The sequence below is a fragment of the Pezoporus flaviventris genome, unplaced genomic scaffold, assembly GCF_033815535.1.
Source record: "Pezoporus flaviventris isolate CSIRO_AGI_PZ_B2104156 unplaced genomic scaffold, CSIRO_AGI_Pfla_v1 ptg000020l, whole genome shotgun sequence".
Classification (NCBI taxonomy): domain Eukaryota; kingdom Metazoa; phylum Chordata; class Aves; order Psittaciformes; family Psittacidae; genus Pezoporus; species Pezoporus flaviventris.
Genome location: NW_026892568.1, coordinates 8638529 through 8663920, shown reverse-complemented (window position 1 = coordinate 8663920; position 25392 = coordinate 8638529). Strand labels below are relative to the sequence as shown.

General features: G+C 47.7%; 1 protein-coding gene across 2 annotated transcripts in view; it reads right to left on the bottom strand.

Annotated features, from left to right (window-relative positions):
* The window catches only part of UBE2O (ubiquitin conjugating enzyme E2 O), a 62348-nt gene that overhangs the window by 33062 nt on the left and 3894 nt on the right, over window positions 1-25392 (bottom strand). The window contains exon 1 of one of the 2 annotated variants that reach the window (XM_061455639.1): window positions 14205-14357. The exons of the other annotated variant lie outside the window; for it this stretch is intronic. Coding sequence (XP_061311623.1) covers window positions 14205-14237 — 33 coding nt within the window. The 5' untranslated portion in view covers window positions 14238-14357. Of the gene's footprint in view, window positions 1-14204; window positions 14358-25392 lie in introns of those variants that run through there. 2 annotated transcript variants of the gene reach the window in all.

Below are 25392 nucleotides of genomic sequence, written 5' to 3'. Positions count from 1 at the left end.
CAGGGCAGGTTTAGATGGAGCTGAGGAACAATTCCTGCCCCAAAGGATGCTCAGGCATTGGAACAGGCTGCCCAGGGCAGGGCTGCAGTCACCATCCCTGGAGGTGTTTAAAAGACATATAGATGAGGCACTTAGGGTGATGTCAGCAGTGCTAGGTTGGACTCTATGATCTTGCAGGTCTATTCCAACCTAAATGATCCTGGGAGTCTATGTAACTGCAATGTCTGATCAACAAAGAATAACATTTGCTCAAGGGTATCAGAGCCATCCCATAGCCTCTACCTCCAACACAGTCGCTGTGGTGAGAACATCAGTTTCTATTCCAGACGCATCCCAGATTTTATCCTCCAAAACAAGAGCTCTGGGAATAAGCACATAAGGATGGAGGAGAAAAAGCAACACCCACCTACCCTCCCTTGGTAACTGCTTATAGAAATGGGAATAACAAGACACTGCAAGGAAATGGAGGGAAGCACAATGCCAGAGACAAAACTATGATGGCCGAGATGTTGATCCAACTAAGAGCTGGAAGTATGCGCTATGGAAGTTCTGCCATTTGAGTTAAGCAAGTACTTGGTGGTCATCACCTGGAGGGCAGGGAAGCCAGGATCTGATGTGCACAGACCTGCCACTGCTCTTCATTCTGGGCTGCTTCTCCATCTTATGTGGTCTCCCAGCACTTTCCTCACACACCTTGTGTAACTGATCTCATTTAAACCATTCTGTGCCAACGGACAAACGTTGTGATAAAGGAGAGATGAACCAGGTCTCTGATTTCTGTTCAAGTTTAACAGAATTTTAGTGTGATGCATACCAAGCTCCACGGAACATCTCTCCAGGTCACCAATTCCAACTGACAGCGTCCTACAATCCCCACATTAGTACTTTTGTTTTGAAGGGACAGGTACCTGTGTGTTGGCTTTGAAGATGCCATGGAAACCTGCAGTAGCAACACTCAGAGGGCAAAGGGAAACTCCAGGTTAAGAGCAAACCACAGGGAAAGCAGTCTGCTGCAGCAACAGGTTACAGGGCACACAGAGCTCTCCAGACCCCAGGATGCACTCAGAGGATGCTCCATAAACAGATAAAGCTAAATCCAATTGCCTGATGCCGTGAGAAAACACAACCTGGCTTCATTCAGCTGGCAGAGAGGCTCTTCACACATCTTCTGAATGCCCTGAAGCCCAAGTGAAGCAGGACATTGCGTATCCTGTTTCCACACCTGGTTTCTGAACCTGAAAGTAGGGAGGTGCTTTCTCCAATGGGGAAGCTGTGATTCAAAAGCTACACCAGACAGCACTGGTTGGGGACTGGGACCACCACAGGGCTCTGAGGTTAAGGGAGCTTCCTTACAACAAGAAGCAGCTTCTGGTCACCAGCAGCTCCGGCGGCAAGCACTAGGAGAAAATCAAATGATGCTGTGGCCAACATAACACAGAGCAGCTCAGTCCTGGTGCAGGGGTGGCCATGGGATTGTGTGCATGGAGGTGGGACAGGAGGGAGATGGTAGGAGCCAACCCAAGTCAGTGTCCCCCAGTGTTGTGCCATTTTTAGCTCTAAGGCCTGCTCACACACCCAAATCCACTTCAGCTAACGCAGCAGTGCAGCAATCATCTCAACAAAAACTGGGTTTATTTCAACCCAAACAAAATGGCTAAAATAGCAAATGAGCTCCCAAATATAGCCTGGTTACACACAGTTACACGACAAAAGGTTCAGAAATTCAAAGACCCGGAAGATCCAAAGCCAAGATATTTTTAATATCATTTCAGTAGCAAAACATTACCCGTGGTATCACATACTACTGGGGAAAATATGCTCCACGTGGAAAGTTCACTTCCCTTGCGAGACTTGCGTTACATTGATCATACTGCACTGCACACTGTCTGAAAAGCAAAGCAGGAGGAGAGAGGATGAAGCAGCAAGAGCCAAGAATCCCATGGAAGCTCAGATTTGCTTCGCTTCTAACAACTGGAGGTTTCCAGCCACACTGGGTTTTATGGGAAGGAAGATAGGAGAAATGGGTAGAAAACAGGCTACTGGAAACTGAAACTCCTGAGAACTGGAATTCTGCTACCCGGAAGAGCTGCACAACACAGGTTTTCAAAGCAACCTTTGAGGGATGCAGCTGCAGAACTATGAGAATTAGGCTTCTGCACTGATCAGCACGGAAGTTGTGCCTGTGATGGCTCCTGGGTACTCCCACATAGCAAACATATGCTGTGTGCAGCTCTTGCAGACAGAAAGTGAGACAGGAGGTTGTGGAGACTCCTGCCTTACAGAAGAAATACACCCATTGGGACAGTCTGAACTCCTGCCTGATCAAGGAGTAGATGCCAGCGGTGTGCGGCTCCCAGCACCTTACAACAGAACAGGGTCCTCTCTGCCACATAACCAATGCCTTTAGGTGCATTTCGGGTTTTAGCCACTTTGCTTTTTAACATCATCTGCCTTTTCCTAACATCATGACCTCACTTGTCATCTCAAAGCACTCAGAATTACTAAAGGAGAAAATATCTGAAGTTACTGACAAGCTCAACATGGCCTGTATTTAACTCAAAAATCCCTTGAGTGACTCAGGAACCACCAGCTCCCCATTTGGATTGGTCAAAGCAAGGGAAGGGCAGTGAGCAGCATCTTTGTTTCCTGCATTTAGTGCAAAAGAGTCCAAAAGCTTGCTCATGAGGCTGTTGTGGGCAGGGCCAAACACCCTTCCTTCCGCTGTGGGCAGAACAGAGCGGGGGGAGGCAAAGATGCTAAAAGACTCCCCAAAACTGAAATGAATACTTTAAAGGAAACCACAGAGCCAAAATGAAATCAAGCCCCTTTGCATCACATGCAGCACTACCTGCAGGCAGCCAACTGCTAACCTATTCCCATTCTTTTGTTCATGCACCCAACAGCTCTAAATCAGCCAACATTCAGCACCGCACAACCAGCAGCACACAGTTCAGATTCACCACTAAGCCCACCCCTAGCAGTGCCTGGTACCAGGAAACTGCTGGGGGTTTGATGGTATAGCGCGGATGTAGCACCTTGTCAGGAAAAAAAGGCATGGCCTAAAGCAGGATTTCCTAAAGAGCTCATGAAGATCTGGTAATGAACCCCCCTCCATGGCACAGGGTTTAGAACTGGATGATCTTTAAGGACCCTTCCAACCCAAACCATTGTGTGATTCAACAGTCCCTTCCAACCCAAACCGTTCCATGACTCGATGATCTCATTGCTGGTAGGGATGAATACAGCAGCTTCCATCCTCAGGCCATCACACACTGCTCTAAATTTACCAGCTGAATGCCTACAACAGCTTCAAAGCTCCTTTACTAAGGGAAAAAGAATTTTGATCAAATTACACACCAACTGTTTACAGCAGAGGAGGGAAACCTTCCCAGCGCCACAGATCAGGCAGTCTGAAACACAGGAATCAGATCTCTGGCTGCGCATCCCTGCTCCCTTTCAGCACTGCCAGCAGTGAAGGTTTGTGACACAGCCAGCTTCAAAATCCCGCTGTGTCATTCCTTTTTATAACCTCCCAACACTGCCATCCTCCCCTGGGACCTGCAGCTCTCCTAAGGCAGACCCACAGCTCTAAGTTGTTGCTATCTCTCATCATGGAGACACAGAGACCTGAAGCTGTGTCACTCAGCTGAGTTCCTTCCGACTTCCGCTTCAAGTTGAAGCTTCCTGAGCCTCCCCTTTCTGCACACCTACTTGCAGTGATCCTACTTTTGTCCCCGTCTGCACTTCTGAGCACCATACTGCTGGGACTTTTTACCCTTCCCATTATTTTTGGGCAGTAAAGTTCCGTGGTGGCAGAGTATCTTTCCATCCTTTAAGTACCACAGCGCAGTTCCTCCCAGTCCTTCACTCACAGCCACACACTGCTGCAGCATCTTCCCCCCCCCCCCCCCCCAAATACCACCTTTGAACCTTCTGGCAGAAAGACCTTGAAAAGCTCCACTTTCTTTCTCCAGGAAGTGGAATTCAGCTGAAAAATCACAACAAATCACTGCATACAACAAAAATTCAGCTTAATTCTAATGTGGGCAAATGCTGTGCTTTGGAGCAGAGGAATCTGGCTTCAATGTGAGTCTTTTGCTTAGCAAAAGTAAATCTTTTACTAGGGTTTGCCTTGTCCAAGGTTGTCAACTATTATTTGTTACACTGGCAACAAATTGCTTCCGTAGCTCTGCAAAGTTGCATGATGGTTTGGGAAACACCACAAGCCACATTGCCTGGCCTGGTGAACACACCGGTCTGTGAATGAAGACAAAGTATGAGGCAGTGATTCACAGGAAGGAAGACAAGACAACAGGAAGGTTACTGGGTTATTATCCGAAGGAAGAAAAAGTAGGTTTAGGATCATTTCCCAGCAGAGGCAGCAATGCAGTTGTGAGAACAGGATCCTGGAAGTAGAACGAGGAGAGCTGCATAAATCCGCCTTGTTCTTTGCTTCACTTGGAGGCAAATCCCACCTATAACCATCAACTCTTAGCTTCTCAGCACCTTTAGTCTCACATTCTGAGCACCACCACTCATCACAAAAGGGATGCAGCAACAGGGAACCCACTTGCACATCAGCCTGGGTTACATGCCTGAAGAAGGGGTAAAGCACCAAAGACAACCTGGTACCCAAGTGCCAGCTCTGGCTGCAAGGACGAGGACCTCAGTAGCCTGCTCAACAGAGACACTCTGTTCTGAACTCAACAGGCATGAATAAGCTTCAGGGCCACGAGGAAGAGTTACAGAGAAGCCTGACTTTGTGCAACCTTGTCATCAAGTGCTGCTCTACTTGTTCTAACAGGCTTATATCCCATGTACTCACATCAATCAATCAACAGCTTCTACATCTGGGAATGCAAAGCAAACTCCGAGTGTGCAAAATCACAAAGAGGAGCGACTGAGATGAGCTCTTAGGCACAAGTTCTTCCCTGTGAGGGTGCTGAGGCACTGGCACAGGGTGCCCAGAGAAGCTGTGGCTGCCCCATCCCTGGCAGTGTTCAAGGCCAGGTTGGACACAAGGGCTTGGAGCAAGCTGCTCTAGTGGAAGGTGTCCCTGCCTGTGGCAGGGGGTTGGAACTGGATGATCTTAAGGTCCTTTCCAGCCCAAACGAGTCTATGATTTACTGACCAGTCACTCCAGCAGGAAGCCACTAAGGCTCCTACAGGGAATCTTTTAAATGTCCCCAGTGACAAGATTTAATACAAACATCAAATTTTTCTTCTCAGCAGCAGTTCATAGTAAAAGCTATGATCCTCCTCCTCAGTGCTTTGTATACTCTTGCTTTGTGGACTCAGTCTTGTGGGTATAGCAGTTCCAGGAAAATCACTTCCTTAACAGAAAAGGCAAGCCAGGCATAAAGCATTGCCCCTTTTAGTGTCCCACAAGCAGATCATCACAGGACTCCCCTCCTCCCATTTTCTTACAGTAAGATGGCTGATTAAAAGCAATACTGTCCTACTACCTCTGCCTAAGAACGTGGAAAAAGCTTGATAAGAGAGCAGTGCTCTAGCACCAGATGGCACTGTTACCTGAAAATACACCAGGCCGTGGTTAGAGACACAGGAGAAGCTGGGTGGAAGCAGTAAGCAGGAAAGGAGACAACATTTTGCCTATACATACACCAGGCAACACTTGTCGCAGACAGGCTGTCTCGGCACTCCTGGAAAGCGGGGTCAGAGCCAGCAGAAAGCAGCCGTGAGGAGCACATCATCTCTACAGACACCCAGGCCCAGCTTAAGCAGGACCTGGAAACCTTGGTGGACACGTCACCATCCAGGGGGGGAACAGGGGCTGTGCTGAGTTTTTTTGCAGTATCTTAGACCTTAGACAAGGTCTAAGCGAGATGCATCTGACTGCTAGAAGAGACTCCCCTAAAAAGCTCACCTGGATGCCAACACCAACCAGTGTGGACAGAAGAGAAGCCCATTTTAGCCACCAGCGCAGATCCCTGGGATTCCCAGCAACCCATGGCCAGTTAAGCTGTGTTCTTCCTTGTGTGCAAGAAGGGTCTGTCCAGTAGCTCTTTACCTCAAGCAAAAGGATTGCTCAGACTGCTGCCCTGGGAGGGAGATGGCATTACAATGCAGCAGGGCCTTCCACCTTGCTGGACCACGCTGGGGTTGCCATCTGGACACCATCAGTGGCGTGGAGATTAGTCACTCGCCATTCTGAGTGGCATCTGCAGCACACTGCCAGGCCTGGAGGAAAGAGTGGGGCTGCTTGAACCTCCATCTGCCTTTCCAGAGGCTAAAAAGGATGCTGCAAGGAGATCTGTGTGACTACTGCTGACTAACCCCCTCCTGAGGCACAGTGCACCCACCTTCCTGCATCTTTGAGAGTAGGAATAAAGAGTGGATCCATAAAAAGTATTCCTGAAGCAAACCAGGGAGAGCTCTTCTGCTGAGCCAAAGCTGGTCTCTGCTGGGTTGGTGGTTAAGTGTGCGCTAAGGCATGAAGCATCCTCTCTCCCCTTGCAATCAGGTCACTGTGTGCAGGAGGAACTCCTTAGCCCGCAGCAAACATCCACCTTGCCAAACCCACCGGGGAACACAAGAGGAGACATCTCAACAGAGAATCACTGTGTCTGCTCTCCAGCTGGTTAGCTCATGTGCTGCTGCTGCAAATACAAACCAGCCATTTAAATTAGCTTCTAATTGTTCACAGTTATTCACAGACAGCATAACCTGCAAGCAGCTTTAAGGCAGCAGGCAAGGAGAGAAAGAACAGTTTAAGATGCTTTAAGAAGATTTATATATTCATGTTTTCTGAGTGACACAGCCTGCAATCTCCAGCAGTGCTGCCTCTCTAACAGCCAGCCCCCCCCCCCCCCCCAGATGTGTGCTTTGCATTGCAGGGGATGATAACCAAGGTTTCCTTGCTCCAGTTTTTGGACTGGTTCACAAACTGAAGCAATAATATTTTGGTCTCCCCCGGTCGTTCACAGTCTCTGCACACACAGGCAGTTTGAGCAACACTATTTATAAAGCTGCTTAAGATTCTGGACACAGCCAGAGCTCTTTGATAGGATGTCAGTCATGTAACAACCGAACAGGGGAGGCTGACACAGGCTGGTTAGCGTGGTACAGCCCAGAGCCTCCTGTACCACCCTCACAAGCAGCCCCTTCCCCACAGACAGCAATGTTCCACAGGGGCTGCAATCTTCTTTCCTAGGAGAAAGGGAAGAGATTAGCCTTAAATCCCTAGCACGGCAGTTTTGGCTTGCACATAAGACCCAATGCAAGTCCAGCCTGCAGGGCAAAATCACTTTAGGGGCCTGACTGCAGACGTACCTTAAGGAGCAATTCCCTCACATTCAACCATGTTTAGACCCAGAGCTAGAGCCCTGCCATGGAACCAAAATACTCCTTGAGGTGTAGGAACTGCAGCAAATCTAATAAACTTAGGCAGAATTCTTTTATCAAGTACAGAGTCTCCTAGAGCAGACAAAATACCACTGAAAAGCCATTTATAAATAGCTGGAGCTGAAAGCACAGCAAATGCTGTGTCATGCTACAGTGCCAAGTCAGTCCTGGGCAGCGAGGGCATGGAGCTGACCCATCTCTCGTAGTTCCTCTGAGTGTCCTGCCTGCTCTGAGCCAGAGCATCCCCTTGGAGAAAGAGTCCTGGCTGGTGTCACAGGCAGAACACCCTCCCCAAACACACTGCAGAGCCTTAGTGCTCCGCTACATACAGAATGCTGCATGGACAGACAGGCTGGCTGAAGCCCAAGGAGACGAGGCAGAGCAGTGAAGTTCATGAAGCAGATCAGAGCCTGGGTAAATCTGCTAACTGAGCTGAGAAATATGGGATGCTCAGGCTGGAGATGGGGGCAGTTTCCACAGCTGATGATTAAGAGCACTCAAGGGAAACAGATTTAGCTCACAAGGACACCAGTATCATCACTGCCTCCTTGTCAGGACCAGCCAGGGCAGTTTTAGGGTCATCTCTCCAGTTCCTCCTTGCACAGAGCCAAGGCAGGAGCTGGTTTAAGAGGTACCGTGCCTAGCTGCAAGACACAGCACGCATTCTGTGAAGCCTTCTGTTAAATAACATGCTTCCTGAACCACCTAAGTCAGGTATTGGTTTCAGAGAGCGTAATCAAAGCCTTTACAACCAGTTCAAGCAACCTCTGGAATGCTACAGAGAGCCCACCTCGCATTCAGTGCAGCGTAGGTACCCCATGAGTGCATTCACTCCCGACAAACAGCAAAGCCACTCCCCCAGCTCACACTGCAGAAGTGTGTGAATGCTACTGGGACAATGCAGCACAATTGCATCATTGCCCAAAAAACCTCAGCTGCATTTTCTATTCACTGAAAGGGTTTCAATTATCCCCCCCTACATAAATGCTGTACTGGCCATTACAAAAAGAAGCAACAGTCCCTACTGAATCCATACAGCGGGCTACAAAACCCAGTTATTTAAGGACTGATTTTCTGCAAGCCCTGCACCGGAACACGCCTGTTTATTCAAGGGGTGAATTAATCACTTGTGGAATGGCTGGGGAAGCCTGAAACATCCTCAGCCTGAACAGGTTTAATCCATTGCCTCCTGTTTGTGCATCCTATAATACAAAACCCACCAACCTGTAATTCCCTATAATAACTCCGAGACAATCTCACCAGGGCTGGTGACAGCAATGATGCAATATGGACACAGAAATGTCAAACCCCTTCAGAGTCTCACTTTGTACTCCCAGAGCAAAGCCCTGGTTCACCTCCTTGCACAGGTTAAAGTCCAGTGGACTGACTTTTCCTTCCTCACCATCTCAGTCAGAGCACAAAGCTTTCAACATCGTATTTAAACCCCATCAATGTGATCACACAAAACTACCACATCCTTTTGCCTTCAGGTGTTTTCTAGGCTGATACCTAAACCATCTATCATAAGCTCTCCAGATCTGTGCCAGCAACCTAAAACAACACAGCATTTGCCCAGCAGAACATCCAGCATCTGCATCCAAACACTGCTCTCCTCTCCGTGTCACTTCACAGGTATCCACTCAGTTATTCAGCAGCACATTTGACGTGACAGTAATTCCAGAATTACAGCTCTGGGAATCTTCTTTTTCTCTTCCTTTCCCTTCCTTGGCAACAAAAAGCACATATATAAATGGCTCACACAAGTCACTGTGCTATAAGTAAATACTTGTACCAATGGCATTGAAACCAGAGGAGCAATACAGCCGGATGTACCCTGGTTTTGTAGGCAGTTCCCATTCTAAACCTGGAGCTGCCCTTTCACTAACAACTCTAAAAGGTCACCTCTTACAGGCAAGGGAAGATTGGGTGTTACCAAACTCACCCCAAAGCTCGTTATCTTCCTAGAAATGGCAAGGACTAAAGCCTCAGAACTTCCCTAACTGGGATTTAAGACTCTTTTGAAGGAGGTGATCCTGCCAGTGGATCACAAAGTGGGAAGAGCCACTGAGGGGTCCCCTTACGATTCCCTGATCAGTGGAACTGCCCCCAGTCCAGCAGGACTGGTCAGGAAAGGGTCCCTACAATGGGACACTGACACACTGGTTGGGCACAAGGTCTTGGCTTCCCTGGGATGCTGACAGACAGATCAAACACGAGGGGTGGAACCAGTCTCCCTCCTTCCATGTGACAGTCAAATACTGCACACGTATAAAGAGCATTTGCTCCCCCCTAACCTTGCCACCCCCCTCCAGAGCTGCTAGCTCAGCCCAAGGCCTGAGATGAGCAGAGGTCTTTAATCTCTGAGCATCTTCACTGCCTCCATGGACTCTCTCAGGTGTAACCTGACTGGATGTAAGTAGCTCTGCTGAGGATGCCCTTAGAGGAATAAGTGCTCACTCTAGAGAGCATGAGCAGAAAGCAGTAAGAGCTCGTTTGCCTCAAGTCAGCAGTTCTGCTCCAAACAGACACACGGCTGTCAGTGAGGCTTTTTCTTTCCCCATTAAAACAAAGCATTTGCCTTTCACAGCAGAAAGGCGCTAGATCCCTTAACACAGATGTGACAGAGTGCTGCACTGTACCTGTGCTAACAGGCTCTTTGGAATATCTTAACCAAGATGGAAAACCACTAAGGACAACTGATGCAGCTAATCAAGTACAAAACCACTGATCCCTGCCCCTACAGTGCCACGACTCCAAATGTGTGCCTTGTGCATCTGGATACCTTTGCACCAAAGCATACAAACAGTCTGGTGAACAACTAATCAACAGCCTTGTCTTAAAGCCAGCCAGTTACCCTTGACAGGGAGCCCATATTTCCTGGAACTGTAATTCACTTGATGCTTGCTTCCTAAAATAACCTTTTTTGGAGGATAGATTGCTATGCACATATATAGTAGGTAAGTGCGTATTTTGCTTTAATACCAGGCTCTTTGTTATGTGCCATATCCAGAACATGTTCTTTGCTTTAATGGCTTCAGTTATAATAGAGGGATTTCAGCCCATCACAGCCCTGGTGAAACACTGAGCCATAAACACAGTTATAGGTTTGCGAACACTATAAAAGCACCCTCACAAGATGATTTAGAGAGCTCTGCTCCCCTGACAGCCAGAGCAGCGCTCGGCCTCCTCCTCCCTGCCTCCCCTAAAATGGCGGTTAACAGAACTCTGCCTCCAACCAGCACTGCCAAAATGCCATGGTGAGGCAGGGGACAGGGCTGCAGGCTGGTGACTGTGGAAGGCAGTGACTGGACAGCAGACTTCAGTCACTGAAAAGCCAGGTGGTGTGAACTGAAGAGCGTTAGCACATTCGTAAGCAGAACTGCTCCAGGATGCTGAGTCCCAGGCATGTCCTGGGATGGTCCATGGGTTGCAAAGCCTTAGGCTGCACTAGATGGTCATTCCTCATTAGGCAGACAAACTGGGATCTTCCTTAAAGCTGCCCTGGCTCATTACTGCCACTGTGTACTCCTCAGATTTGGCAAGCTCCTGAGTGGGAAGCACAACCTCCAGCAGCTCAAGTCAAGTCAGACCAGCCACAGGATGCTCCTATGCTTACAACAGTGACTTTTGTACTTGAATTAAGATTCCCCAACTTTGCAGGCTGTGTATATGTGAAAGTACTGTGTTACCAGCCACTGAAATGCAGCTAGTGCTAGTACACAGTAACCATGCAAAAGCACCTGATGTGACAGAATTCTGTAGTGAAAGGTCTTCAGCTGGGAAGATCTGCATCAGATGAGCCTCAGACTCATCCCCAACAGGCATTGACAGGCTTTGAGAGATTTCTTTTTAGATACACCACTTCTCAGGTGTGCTTTAGGAGATCTCCTGCATGTTACAACACCACCCAGTGAACACAGAGCACCCCCTTCTCCACACAGAGCCAGCTTCCATCCCACTTAATTCATCAGCCTGGATTCATTCCTCGCTACCCTGGACCTAGGTGCCTGGCTCAGCCAGCCATGTATGCAACATTCCCTTTATCCCATCAGGTACTTAACAGTGTCTTACACCTTGCTGCTTCCCTCCTTTGCCATGGCCTTGGGCACTGAAGGCTGAGAATACAGATTTGTATGGAGAAAGCCCAGCAGACAGGAGGATGCACTGGTCATGATTCCTAAAGCCTTAGGAATCACTTGTGCCATGGCATTTAGTAGGGCTGAAGCTGCTACTCAATTAGGTTTGCTTAATGAGTCATGTTAAATAGCACGTATGGAAGAACAGGTTTGCTATTAGTGTGAGGACCTCACAGGATTATCTGGGTGAAATGCTGCCATTACAATAGAGTCTTTTTTGCATTTTATATACTTAACCATGACCTACATTCCCGTGCTTGGAGGAGGCCAATCTCCAGGGGGAACGTGCCTCTTTAATCAGCTCCAGCAGTTTTTCAGGGTTCAGCAGGGATGCATGGGGCAGCCTCATGTCTCTTCAGATAATACACAGCTACAAAAGCTCCAGGAAAGAGAGAGGTAGAACAGCCATCAAGTCCAAGGAAGGCAACAGTATCTGCAGCCCAATCTGACCAGCACCCTCTGCTCCAGAGACCACTGGGATGGGTGAACACAGAGCCTGCACATGCATGGCCCCGGCTAGATGCTTTACCTCCTTATGCAAGGGGGTGTCTCCTGCTGAAACTGAAGCCAACATTGGATTTGAGAAGAAAGATGAAACCAGCAGTCTTTGGGGCAGTCACCAACCTTACTTCTTGTCTCCAAAGAAAGAAGCCCATGAGCCACTGGTAACGAGAACACGGGGACAAGCAGACTCACCGGCTGCACTAAAACACAGAGGGAGCAGGAGCTGACATGTAAGGATTACACCTTACCCTTATTACCCCAAAGTTTTGGGAAACTCAAAGAGATTCCAAGATGTAACCTCTCCACTACTACTACAGCAAAAAAACCAACCTTAAAAAAAAACCCAAATCAGAAAGAGAGAAGGAATTCGTGCAGAACTGCTCTTGGGCAACAATATCAGGGAGGAAGGCCCTTCCTTAAGGGCTTTCCCCTGACACACCAGGGACACGGACAAAGGGCATCAAGCTTCTGGGACAACAGCTGCCTCCGAGGGCATCAGGGCTGCGACAGGAACCAAGCAGGAGCAGAAAAGCAGTGACAGAATAACACATCTTAACTGCCACTGCCTTTGGAAAACACCCATTTGGTCAATGTGCTCTCCCCATCAGGATGAAGCATTTCAGATTTACCCTTCTGCAATCCTGTGTCTATTTTAGCTGTTTAAAACCCCTGCAGTTTCTACAAGCTGACCCACATCAATTTTGTGCCCTTTCTATTACCACCAGCAATAAAGATCCAAGATCCCTCCAAAGGCTGTTAGCTTTGTTGATGCATGATGCAGAACAGGATACACCCAACACTGCAAGGCTCAACAGCACTGAGAGCAATAGGAATGCCTCCTGCTTTGGTATATGAAGCAGTTCAGATGAGGAGGCGCACAGAGAATGTGCATACAATAAGCTGTCACCAAATGACAAGGATTATGTTGCATAGCGCTAGGGCTGAGATTTAAGCAGCTATGAGATCACCAGGGGCGTGGTAAGAAAGCCACAGATGAAAAGAAATCCCACCATTTTCCCCCTTTTGTTCTCATCATCCCAAACAGAACTGAGATCAGGCGTAAAGTTCCCTCCAACGGGAGAGAAACAAGAACGCCCTCTCCTTTGTTAGGGTATAAACTCCTTTCCTGCACAAGTGCAGCTCCCCTGACACACAGGCTGGGGAATGCCGGTGACACAGGCCTTGTCTGCACTAAGGCAGCAGCCAGACCATGTGCAGATGCTGGTGACCTACCACAGGGCAGGCAGAGCCTAACGCTGTGGCAGGACCCACCACCAGCACCGCTGCTGCCACATCCTATTCCCCCGCTGCAGCACCAGCACCTCTCAAGGTCCTGAGGTTAAGCATCACATCCTCTCTCAAACTGCTCCATCCCATGTGCCAGACTTGACAAAATGAAGCAAAGATCCCAAACTCGGCTGTGTGCAAGCACACACCTCACACTGAGCTCTACCAGAGCATAACAGTCATGGCAAGGGATGAAGATGTGAAGTCTGCTCATCCTCCTCCCTCTCTTCACACAGCCCTTGGCTGAACTGTCATTTCTCTTGCCATTTTTAAGTGTTTTCTTTTCAAATCTCAACCACTGAAGCATCACCTGGGAGTACAACATCATTAACTCCTCCTGGCCTGGGGGACAAGCCACTGGAGGAGGCAGGACAAGCAGATTCTCCAAAGGCTTCAACCTATGAGGGTTGAATTCTCTACACAATAAGAAACAACCAACCTCACTGAAAATCCATACAGAAGGGTTTGTGGAGCCTGTAGTATGACATCCTCAATGGCCACTGAGCTCATCTCTCTACTTTTGTCAACGTTCAGACCAAGATGAGGTTACTCTTCACAATTACCTCAAGATAAGAAGAGCCCATAGTGGAGCACCTCTTTCAGAAGCAAACTTTAACCCCAGATTTTTAGGGTAACTTAAGCCGTAACTTAGATTTAAGCTGAAAGATCAGCAGTAACACAAACCCTTTGCGACAGAGTCCCAGCAGAAATACAAGTCACCTCTGAAGCCATCCCTCACCTGCAGGGCTTGCACTGATGGATGGTTTGTGTACAGTTCCCCTTTCACAAATCTCCATTTCCAACTCAAGAGGCAAATGTCACCTTTCTGGGCAAGATGATTTTAAGGGAACTCCAACTCTTACCACCCCAATTCCTGAGCCCTCAGCATGGAGCCTCCACCTCTATTCTTACCACGCTTCCTTCTTCCATGCACAAAGCGTACATGTTTCAGCCCCAAATTCAGAGTTCTTCCTAGATTTCAGTCCGCGCAGCAAACTGAGATGGTAACAAAAATGGGGATTATTAAACACTGATGTGGTGGTGTGGCACGTGCTTGTCCATCAGCGCTCGAGTCTTCCAATACAGCCGTGTTTCAGAACCTTTTCAGGATGACACTGCCACAGCTACCCCACCCACAGGAACCAGCACTAAGCATCCTTAACAGTCACAAACACAGAGATAGCTTCCACAGGCTCTGGGTGTTGGAGATTCACCAGTAATGGTAACTGCAATAGGCACCCTCCAGTCACGTTCTCCACCCAGCCACCTGAAGCCTCCAAGCACCTCAGTGCTAAAGCTTTGAAGTGTCACATGCGTTTTGAACAGGAACAGCCCGAAGATCTGAAATGGGCTTCAAAATCAAAGCCTGTAATTCAAAAGTCCTGGCTCTGTTTCATTCAGCAAAGATGATTTTGATACAGTAGCTTTAAAAGAAAATGAAGTTTAAAAAGAAGCTGCTGCTCTCCTTTCAAGAGGATGCGATGATGGGCAGAGCTCTTCATCTCAGAAAGCCATCATGATAATGGCAAGTGAGATTTGCAATTGAATCCTCCTCCTCTTCTTTCACATGCACCAATCAGAGACCTCTCCACAAAGTTCAAGTAACACTCCAGGCTTGAATGCATCAAGACAAGCTGCAGTTTTCCTCTTGCAGAACACCTCAGCATCAGAAGCCAAGTCCTACAGCAACGGTGCAGAGATGGCGCGTGATGAATAAATGCTTCAAGCAGGGAAGTCACCATGGCTTCCCCTGAAAGAGGACAATTATAAAGAGAGAATTGTGGAGATACTCTGACACTGCACCAAAAAGCATATTGCTACATGTTACCAACAGTCTGGGCACTCAGACAACACTCAGTAACAGGAAAACCACCCCTTTGTGATGCGCACAAAAGGAGGGCACTGGAAAAGTATGGAGTTTCCTGGAAAAACGTATAAATCGCTTATGCTGGGGGAGTCGGGTGGGATAGAACCAATACAGATCTATCAGTGTGACACTAACAGCAGCAGCAGCTTTTGTGAATGGAGCACAGGGATGATTCAGGACACTATTACAGCTTCAAAACACTTGAGAGCGCAGCTCTGATCAATAGCTGCCTCACCATTACAGCATCGCTTGGCAGAGATGTGCAGCTTTCGATACATCTGATAAAGCAAGACAACGCCTCTGCTCAGAGATGTGCATTCCCCCCATCACTCAGGTTTCACCCAAGTGACATGTGCCTCCAGTTAAAACAGCTATTTATAGCAAGGTGGGTGTCAAGAAAGGTAATTTCACCCAGCACTCGAGGCCTGGGTGCAAATCACAGACCACACACTGTCACTTCTGATTAAAAGCTCTTCCTGGTCTCTAATGGAGATTTGCCACTTCGGGTAAATCAGGGTGTAGTTGAACATGACAGGTACCTTCTTCTCTTGAAAGCACAAGATAAAAGCATGCTGGGATGAGGCTAAGCTGGAAGGAGCAGCACTAGCTATGCCCATAGCACCTACTAACCTTGTGGTGTTCCCACTGGAGCCTCATTTCTACATGGGAACATAAACACCCTTTGTTTTGCTTTTCCTCAGAACACAGAGGACTCTGCTTCATTTCAAATACCCTACAGCAGCTAAGTGGGGAAAATGCCCTTTTAGCTCACATACCAGTGGTTGTGCATTGGCAGGAAAACATAAAACCCAGCTCAACATCGCTCCTCCTGTCAGATGCAACCAAGCACAGGGATGGACCACTCTCTGAAGAACAACAAACATGTTACTGCTCTGAGTAACTGAACCCCCAGGGGAAAATGAAAATAGAAAAGATAAGGGATGGGAGGATAAATGTGTGGGGAGAAAGGATCTTTGAGGCACCTGAGAGTGGTATGAGAAGAAAGCTAAACTTAATCAAAGGGATTACACTTAACACTTAAGGGCCATGAACACTTAAGGGCCTCTGAAGCAATAAAATGGTATAAAACTGAAAGAAAGAACTATGAAAGCCCTGTTATCACACCAAACTTCTGCCTACAGCAGCAGTAATACACGCCATCCTCTTACAGCACAGTAGGGACAAGCTAGAGCCTAGCCAGCACTCAAGAACTGCAATTTGGTGTCTTTTCTACCATGCTCAGGAGTACACACAGGTTGGACAATGATGCCATCAACATCACTCTGTTGTCTGATCCTTCATCTTCTGTTTTACACCTTCACTGCCAGCACTGTAGCAATCTGAACCCAACTGGAGCGAAGTTAGCAGCACCAACAAGAACGAAGGGCATTTCATAAAGGACTTCTTATGCTGCCTTCCAAAGCTAATCTCTTGGACCCTCCAGCTCCTGGGGTGTTGGGTTCACTGCCATCTTCGCATCAACAGGATTCTTCCACAGGAGCTCCACAGCAGCAGGAGCTGCAGGGCACTACTCAGAAATGCTCCCGCAGAATGGCTTGCCAAAACTCTACTAAGCAGTTGTAAAATCCAAGTTGTGGAAAGCAAGAGCTTTCCACCCAGAGTTTGTTGCCCCCTCTGCATGCTCACCCGGGCAGCATTAAGAGGGCAACACTCATTTAGAGAAGCAGGTACAGGAGCTGGAAGCCGGGAATCTGTCCTACAAACACCACCTTTAAAAGCTGCTCTGTTCAGTCCCTTCATTTCTCAGCTCTCCTGATAGCAAACACTTACCAATGCCAGGTTAGAAGAGATTCATTCCATTATCACAAGTTTTTAGGTTCATGTCAGTCACCACAGGCAGTAAAGTGCACCCAACAGTAACTATCAGAGGTAGGGTGGGTGATGAGATGGGACTACCCAACTGATGGCGGCCAAGAAGGTCAAATGCAAGCTGTCAAACCGAACATGTAGGGGCTCCCCATCAGCTTCCAACCATCTCCACAACTGCTAAAGGGAAAAAGAAAACAGCTTTTGCAGCGTGCGCTCATTTCACAGCAAGGGTGCCAGCTATGGGAGGCCTCAGATAAGAGTATCTTCTCTACAAAACTTCCTTGCTTGCATGGTTGTACATATGCTAATCTGAAGAGAAAGCAACAGCATGGGGCAGAAACAAAAGAAGCCAAAGCATCCCTGTGAGGTACACACATTAGGTGTGAATACACATTGTGTGTTTGCATCCCAATGCCAATTAAACAGTAGAATACACAGAATTACTGCAACACACACTCAGGTCCCATTCACTACACTAAGACATAATTCAACTCAATTATTGTAATACCTGTGCAAGAGAAGATAAATTCTAAATGCTAACCAGTATCCATGGATGGTGATCGTGTATTAAATAAGGAACTCTTCACCAGAGACTGCAGTGACAGGACAAGGGGTGATGGGTTCAAACTGAAACAGGGGAGACTGAGATGAGCTCTTAGGCAGAAGCTCTTCCCTGTGAGGGTGCTGAGGCGCTGGCACAGGGTGCCCAGAGAAGCTGTGGCTGCCCCATCCCTGGCAGTGTTCAAGGCCAGGTTGGACACAGGGGCTTGGAGCAAGCTGCTCTAGTGGAAGGGCTCCCTGCCTGTGGCAGGGGTTGGGACTGGACGAGCTTTAAGGTCCCTTCCAACCCAAACCAGGCTGGGATTCTATGAAATTACATTACTGAGAACAGAAGAAATAAACATACACACAGCACAATTAGGAGGAAGCCAGGAACTCAGCCTGGATTCCTTCCAGATCTCAAAGTGCCAACACTGGAGAAAAACAGACTCCTCCAACTGAAGATTTTACACATGCATTACAATGACCACATCAGTTTCCATATTTGTGATTCTTTCCCCCCATAAATTATTAATCTTGCTCTAAGATCCCCACCAAACAAGAAACACGAGAGCAGATCACGTAATCCTCCTGTGAAATCCAAAGAGTACATGATACGGGAAGTGTTAAGTTTTCATCTAACACTTGGGCTCAGATAAAAGCAGCCGCAGGAAGGAAACATTAATACCATTCAACAAGGTACTCGAGGCTGAGCAGGGCAGCCAGAGCCAATTCTGATCCAGAAAGCATGTGAAAGGGAGAAAATGGTTGTGCTTCACCACATAACAGCACATTGTAAAGACAAGAAGCTACTTGGGAGCCAGGTTTGCTTTTAGCACAAGATGGGTGTAAACTACCTGCATGTTTATGCTGGAAATTACACATTTACTCCTCAAGACTGGGAGAGCTTCCCAATTCAAGGCATCCAAGCAAACAGGTAACTCTTTATGACAGACCTTCCCTGATGTGACAGCAGGGACCTGCTCAGGGTGCCCTCACCAGTACCTAGGAGTGATCCCAGGTTGTGCCTGCCCAGCACACGTTTCATTACAGTAAAGTCACTGTGCACTTAGCACTCTGCTCTATCATGACAGGGAAGGTTTTGTTTGTGAACCAGTTTCTCTGTCATGTCCCAGCACAATCCCCAAACCCCCACAAAACCAAACAGAGGAAGTTTCCAGCCCCAGAGGCAAAAGGGCAAACCAGCCAAGTCAGCTGCACAGGTCGGATGCTCGGGTGAAAAGGCAGTTACTGAGCCAGTAACACTCTGCATGTGACTGGCCAATTGTTACACACAGGGCGAGAGCTCAGAGCACTGACACACGAGGATGATGGATTTGAAACCCCTCAAGTTTCTTCCTAATGGAAGCAGCCGGGAATTCTGGCTCTTCCTCTGCAGTGTCACCTTCCCTGCTGTGTAATTCTGCAAGGTGCTCTCTTCCTTCCGTATTTCAGGACTCTACAGAGGTGTGTAGTCTAGGAAGCAAATTGCTCCATCCATTAAGCAGTTTGCTTCATGCTGTGGACTTTCCTCCAGCTTAGAATGCTTCCCCAGTCAGGATAAATCCATGTTCAATCACAAACAGCATTAAATATACCTCAAGAAAGAAACCATGCACTACTACACCTCCTTAGGAAGAGCTTCCCACATGCAACGTTGGCCAGCCCACCTCTTACAAATGACTCATCCACATCTGCAGGCTTTAAAATAAAACAGCCAAACGCAGAGGTTTTCCAGGAAGGATGGAGATTCCTGCCTCTCCCCCGCTCCCATTTTCTGCTTTAAACTGAAACCCACAGACAATTCACTAAGACAAGATTGTACTTCAGCATGGGAAACCCCAGCAGCTTTTACAACCTGTGGCACAAGGACAGAGAACAGGCTTCTGACAGAAGTCACACGTGCTAAGGACACGGATATGAGGAGGCAGCTCAATATGTACCATTTCCAGCCTGTTACACAACTGTAGCAACGCTAAATTTAGAAGATGTGGCTATTTTTCCTCTAGACTAAAGCTGCTTCAAGGAACTTGGACTCGGGCACTGAACAAAAGCATGAATATTCCTTGCAACAGCCATGTGAATTATTCACTTGGATTAGATACATAACCCACCTTCCAAGCAGAAAACCCAACTGTCATCCTCAACAGCAGACAGAAGGGCAAAGCCAAAGGACAAACAGGACCTTGCTGGAGGCCTTATCAACTCTGAACAACAGCATCAAGCAGTGCCCCATGTACACTCCCCTCCAGCACTGCAAAGGTGACAAGGCAGAAACCAGCACCAGCTGCCAGGGCTGAGACCTCCCAGCCCTCCCCAGCAGCAGGTAAGGCAGAAGTGGCCATCTCTGTGCCCATGGAGTAAAGCTGCATGAAGGGCAATACAGGGGCTCCTTGGAGATCAGAGCACTGCTTGGTTCCAATCGTGTTTAAGTGTGGCTGCTGCCAACTGCTTCACTGAGGACTGAGATCTAGGGCCAGCTCTTTATCAATGTTATCTTGAGCCAAGAGGCCCGCAACACCACTGAGTTCTAGAAACACTGCTATGAACTAAGCTAACAGCTTCCTTCTACAGGTCTTCACTGGCTACATTTCTGCCCTTGCCTCTCAAGACCCACAGCTCACTAGATTTATACCTAAAAGCCAACTTTCAACAATGCTAGATTACTCAATAGCTATTCATACGAGTAAAACCAAATCAAATTCAAGCTCCTCAATACAAAGAGATACAGCATGTCTTCCCGTTTCCAAGCATCCCACTTTATACATATGCCAAATAACCAATGTATTATAGTTTGAGGTGAGAATAGCTTGCCCAGACAAGACTGTAGCTATAACTCCACTGAGGAAGTCAAAAGCTTTTCACCAAGCAGACAGCTCATGCTCTCCAGCCCTGATCAGAAAGGCTCAGATAGAGAAAGCACTGAGCACATCCCAGGAAAGCACCACCAAGGCCTGGCACTACCCCCAGTCACCTGAGAGGGAAGTTTCTGTCACCTTTCCAACACTTACAGCCAAAGAGACACTGCCACATCAGAGCCTTTTTATCCCTTTGAAGATGAAAGGCGCTACTTACTTGCTAAGTAGCCTTATCAGCAGAGAAGCAGAACTGTTTCTTACAACCAAAATGATTCATAAGCAAAATGCTTTTATTCTCCGAAGTCAGATCCTTTCAAAAGCAGGTAAAAAAATGTATCAGTCATTACAGAACTAACTCCAGCTCTCCCAGTATCAGTGTACTTCACTAAGCAGAGGGCTCACCAGCCACTGACAAATGAAAACTGCTCCCAGTCACTTCAACTGGAATGATGCACCAGGAACTCCCAGCTCTGGGCAAAGAAACACAGTTAAAAGCCTTAAGCTCCCGGTCTTCCCAGCTGGTGATGAAACAGCCTCTTCAGTTGCGAGCCTCCAAACCCCTCCCTCACAAGCAGAAAAGCTTAATAGCTTTACAGGCAGTGGTAAAGCCAAACCGCTGGGCTGGGTCTGATGTGTGCTGAATACAGAACCATATGGTACAATGTTACTGTACAAAAGCAGTGCTGCTTCATGGGACAAAGGGCAAAGCTGGAGAGACTGTAACCAGGGGCTGTGAACCATGCAAGCTGAGCAGGGTTTCCTTGTTTCAAATTTACTCCTGGGAATTCAACTTCTCCTTGGTCTGAAAGCTTTGGTAAGATATAAAGTGCTCCTGGCCTCTCCTTCCTTGCTGCAGGCCCGTGGTCTCACCTCCGATCAACAGCTTTCACACTGCCCATTCCTCTCACAAAGAGTTATAGCACCAGCTCTTGAGGGAAGAAACAGAGGTCATGATTTTAAAGACAATGGCAAAAGCAGGAGGAAACCATTCAGCTCTGCAATTAAAGCAGCCTACCTATGGCATTCAGTGTACATCCCCAGCAGGGAACTGGTTGGTCAACCCCCTTGAAAAACGGGGCAAATTATTTAAGATGCAGTTTGATGGGTCTCACTTTTGGGTCAAGGGGAATGGCTTTAACCTGCCAGAGGGGAGATTCAGACTGGATATAAGGAAGGAAACGTTCATGACAAGGGTGCTGAGGCGCTGGCTCAGGGTGCCCAGAGAAGCTGTGGCTGCCCCATCCCTGGCAGTGTTCAAGGCCAGGCTGGACACAGGGGCTTGGAGCAAGCTGCTCTAGTGGAAGGGGTCCCTGCCCGTGGCAGGGGTTGGAGCTGGAGGAGCTTTAAGGTCCCTTCAACCCAAACCAGTCTGGGATTCTGTGATCTTGGTGTATGTGCAGAAAAAGCATTTTGTATCTTGGCTTCCTCCTATTTCGCTTATACTCCCACAGTTCTGCCCCATACCAGAGGCTAATGGAGCAACTTCAACCCCAAAACTAGCCTGCTCTAGACAACACTTCCACACATCTCAGCTATCCATTTAGACCAGCAGGTTAGTAGCTTATAGCATACAGGCAGCAATGCTGTTTAGCTTAAGTCTTCCCCATAACCTGAACCACAGTGCAAACTCCTCCACAACCATGGAGCTTCTCTAGTGCAGCACATACCTGACAGACATAGGACGAACAAAGCATACAGGTGATGTCATTCCTTTAAAAAAGCAGCTCACAAAGCAAAGTCCAATGTAGAGGGGTACAGATTTCTTAGCCTTAAAATCCGACCACTCTCAACCTCTTGGCCTCAATCCACATGTCATTCTGTAAGAGGGAAGAATTCCATCTGCAGGTGCTTATTGGATCTCTCTCCATCGAGTTGCTTTAAACCCTACACAATTAAAGGCAGAAGACAAACGTAACATCATCTATACTTCCCCTCACCTCTCCTGACAAGCACACATCCAACATAAAGCTATCAAGCCCTACCCACCATCAATATGTTTGTGTGCATCTACACCACACTCGCAAGATTTCAGCCCAGTAAATGCTCACAGTTTCCACTTGGGCCACTTCCAGTGCCTGGCCCAAGCACTTCCCAAAGCAGAAAGCACAGCAGACATAACTCCATAGCTCGCTTTTTTGCCAGATGTGCATTCAAATGCACAAGGTAACCAAGAATAATCCTGACATGCACAATGAGAGATGCTTCCTGTCAAGAAACACAACACCCCAACCTGCATGAAGTCAGGCTGTGTGTGCTCTGGGCTCCCCACAGCAGGCACAGGATCCTCCATGCAATTCATTCAGCTCACACCAAGAGCAGCTCTAAAACTAAGAGAATACCTGTCACCTTGAAACCTAGGCACATCTGAAAGCAGCTATTACAGTCAGCAGTAATCCCCACCACCTCCACTAACAAAACCACAAGTTTTTCATAGCATTTGATGTTGCTCATCACCCTGTACACTCATTATTGCTCTATCCCCCCTGTGCAGTCTGCTGCCTTCACAGAAACACTTAACATTCAGACAGGAAGAAACCTTATCCACAGCTGTCAAAGGTAAATCCCCTACCCAGTCCCAGGACCTTGCCATTAACAGAAACTGGCTTTTGCTGAAGTTTAACTCCACACAATCCCAGAACCATCAGGGTCAGAGGGATCTCTGGGGATCTTCCAGGCCAACCCCCTGCTGAGGCAGGGCCACACAGGAACATGGCCATGGTGGGTCAGGAATGTCTGCAGAAGAGGACTCCACAACCCTCCTGGGCAGCCTGTTCCAGGGCTCTGCCACCCTCAGCATAAAGAAGTTCTTCCTCATGTTGAGGTGAAACTGAAACTTGACAAATGAAGCCAGCAGCATATCTCGGTTTCAGACACAAACATGCACAGATCTCCTTAGCAATGGAACAGCCAACAGCAAATGGGAAAAAGCCCAAACATTCCCATGGAGTCTCCCTGTGAGGGTTTTTGTTGTTCCAGAAGATGGAGTTAGCATTCCCCTACCTTGCCACAGGTCTAAGAGTCTCAGAAGTGGGACACCCCAGCTATGCAAAGAGCCTGAACTGAGTTACAGGTCAAGTGCTCTGAGCACTACACAAAATGAAGACAGCCAAGCCATCATCTCGCATCCCTCAGTACCAGGAAACCCAGGACTGACAACCTCAAAAGCAAGTTTGAAGTTTCCAGATTAAAGCATCAGCTCCTGCGCTTACAACAACCCGTTTGGTCCAAAACTCAGCAGAGGGTGGGAGGTAACAGCAGAGTGGAAACAATGAGACAGGTTTTTCCTCAGTAGCATTTAGGAAGGTGCCACCACCTTCTGAGCCTCTGAAATCTCCCAAGTAATTAAATGGTCAAAGAGTCAAGTGAGAAGAGGCTTTTAGCTTCACAGTTATTCCCCAGCACCAACACAGATGCTAACCATTACAAAGTGTCCTTCCTCGGAAGAGAGGAGCTGAAGGCAGCTGCTGTAAGAAAGACCATGCCCCAAAAAGCAACTGTCCAAGCTTCTGCCATTTAACTGCAATGTAGAGCCTTCAGCCAAAAAATAGTAACCTGGTAAAACTGCTTCTTTGCAACAGCCTGTATCAGAGCTGCAGCACAGCAAGTGAAGGAAGAGCTTGCATGGGAATGCTGCAGTAAATGCCTCACACGCCAGGTATTTCAAAGCCTGCCACAGGCTCTGATCGATTCCTGCTAAAGCTTTTAGTGCACATTAGTTTGTTTACTGGTCCTAAGAGCATTATTACTTTGGTTTCTTTTTTTGGAGCTATACAAGCACATTGGAAGAGATCTTGTCACAAAACCTGCTGCCTGGGGACAGGTTTTGTCCTTTTAAAAACAACCCTCCTATCCAGGCTTGGAGTAGTTCTAACTCATTGCTTAGCCCAGGTGGCCACTTGCAACTCCTGAATGATCAAGTCACTCTGCACGCTGTACACAAAACAACCCTCCATGCAGTATTTAGTGCTGTATTCATACACTATTTAGTACTCCTGAGATTTCCAGCCCACGAGTTGTGCAGGAGTCTGCTTTTGCAGTGAAATATTAATGATGATCCCCAAGTCTATATTGCAAAAGTCAAATAAATCAGAGCAAAAGGGGGAATCGACTTGAGGGTAGGTAACCTTGCAACAGACACTCACAGGATGGAAAGGTCACCCGTTAAAGTGGTTCTATTTTACACAGAACTGCAAAAAATTCCAGTAAGCCTTTTCTTGTCTCCTGTCTCTGATGGCTACAAACATCAGGTGGTTTCAAAGAACCCCCCTGGGAGACTAACTGAAATGTCAGATGCAAGAAGAGGGTTACATACAGCTTCCTCACGCAGTAAACCCCAGTCTTCATCGTTTATGAGCATGGAATTGGGGTGCTGCAATGACACTGGAGTTCTGGGCTATGACCAGCATCTCCTCATGGCTCCTGAAAAGGATCCTGCCTGTGCAAGGCAGAGCTCTCCCTCCTGACCTGCTGCAAAGCACTCATGCTGCATCACTGCACTTCCAGAAAGAGAATCTCTTGCCAGGTAGGATAATGGAAGATTTTTGGGCTGTTTTCATCCCTCCACTGCAGACAGTTCCCACAGAGCCACCAGGTAGGATTAACATCTGAAGAGCGTGGGCTGGGATCCCAGCTATGAGGGCTGAGAGGGTCTGCAAAGGGACGGAGAAGGAAAACACAGACCTTCAGTGAAACATTTATTTCCTTCTCTTATGTGTAAGCACAGGAAGATCAGAACTGAAAAGTCGAGGTCACAGCAGTAACTACATGGCAGAATTCAGTCAAGAAACAAACTATTCATTAAAACCTTGAAATGATGCGAGTATAAAGTCTCCAGAAACTTCTGCAATCTTATATTCATGACTCAGTATTTGAGGTCAAGAAATTCTAGCAGTGAAAAAAAAGGGACAGAAGAGCTGTGTGGGGCGAAGCAGAGTTGAATCCACAGAGATAACATCAGATAATTTCCAGCTAACAAGCCATCAGCCACTGGGTTGTGTCTGAGGAG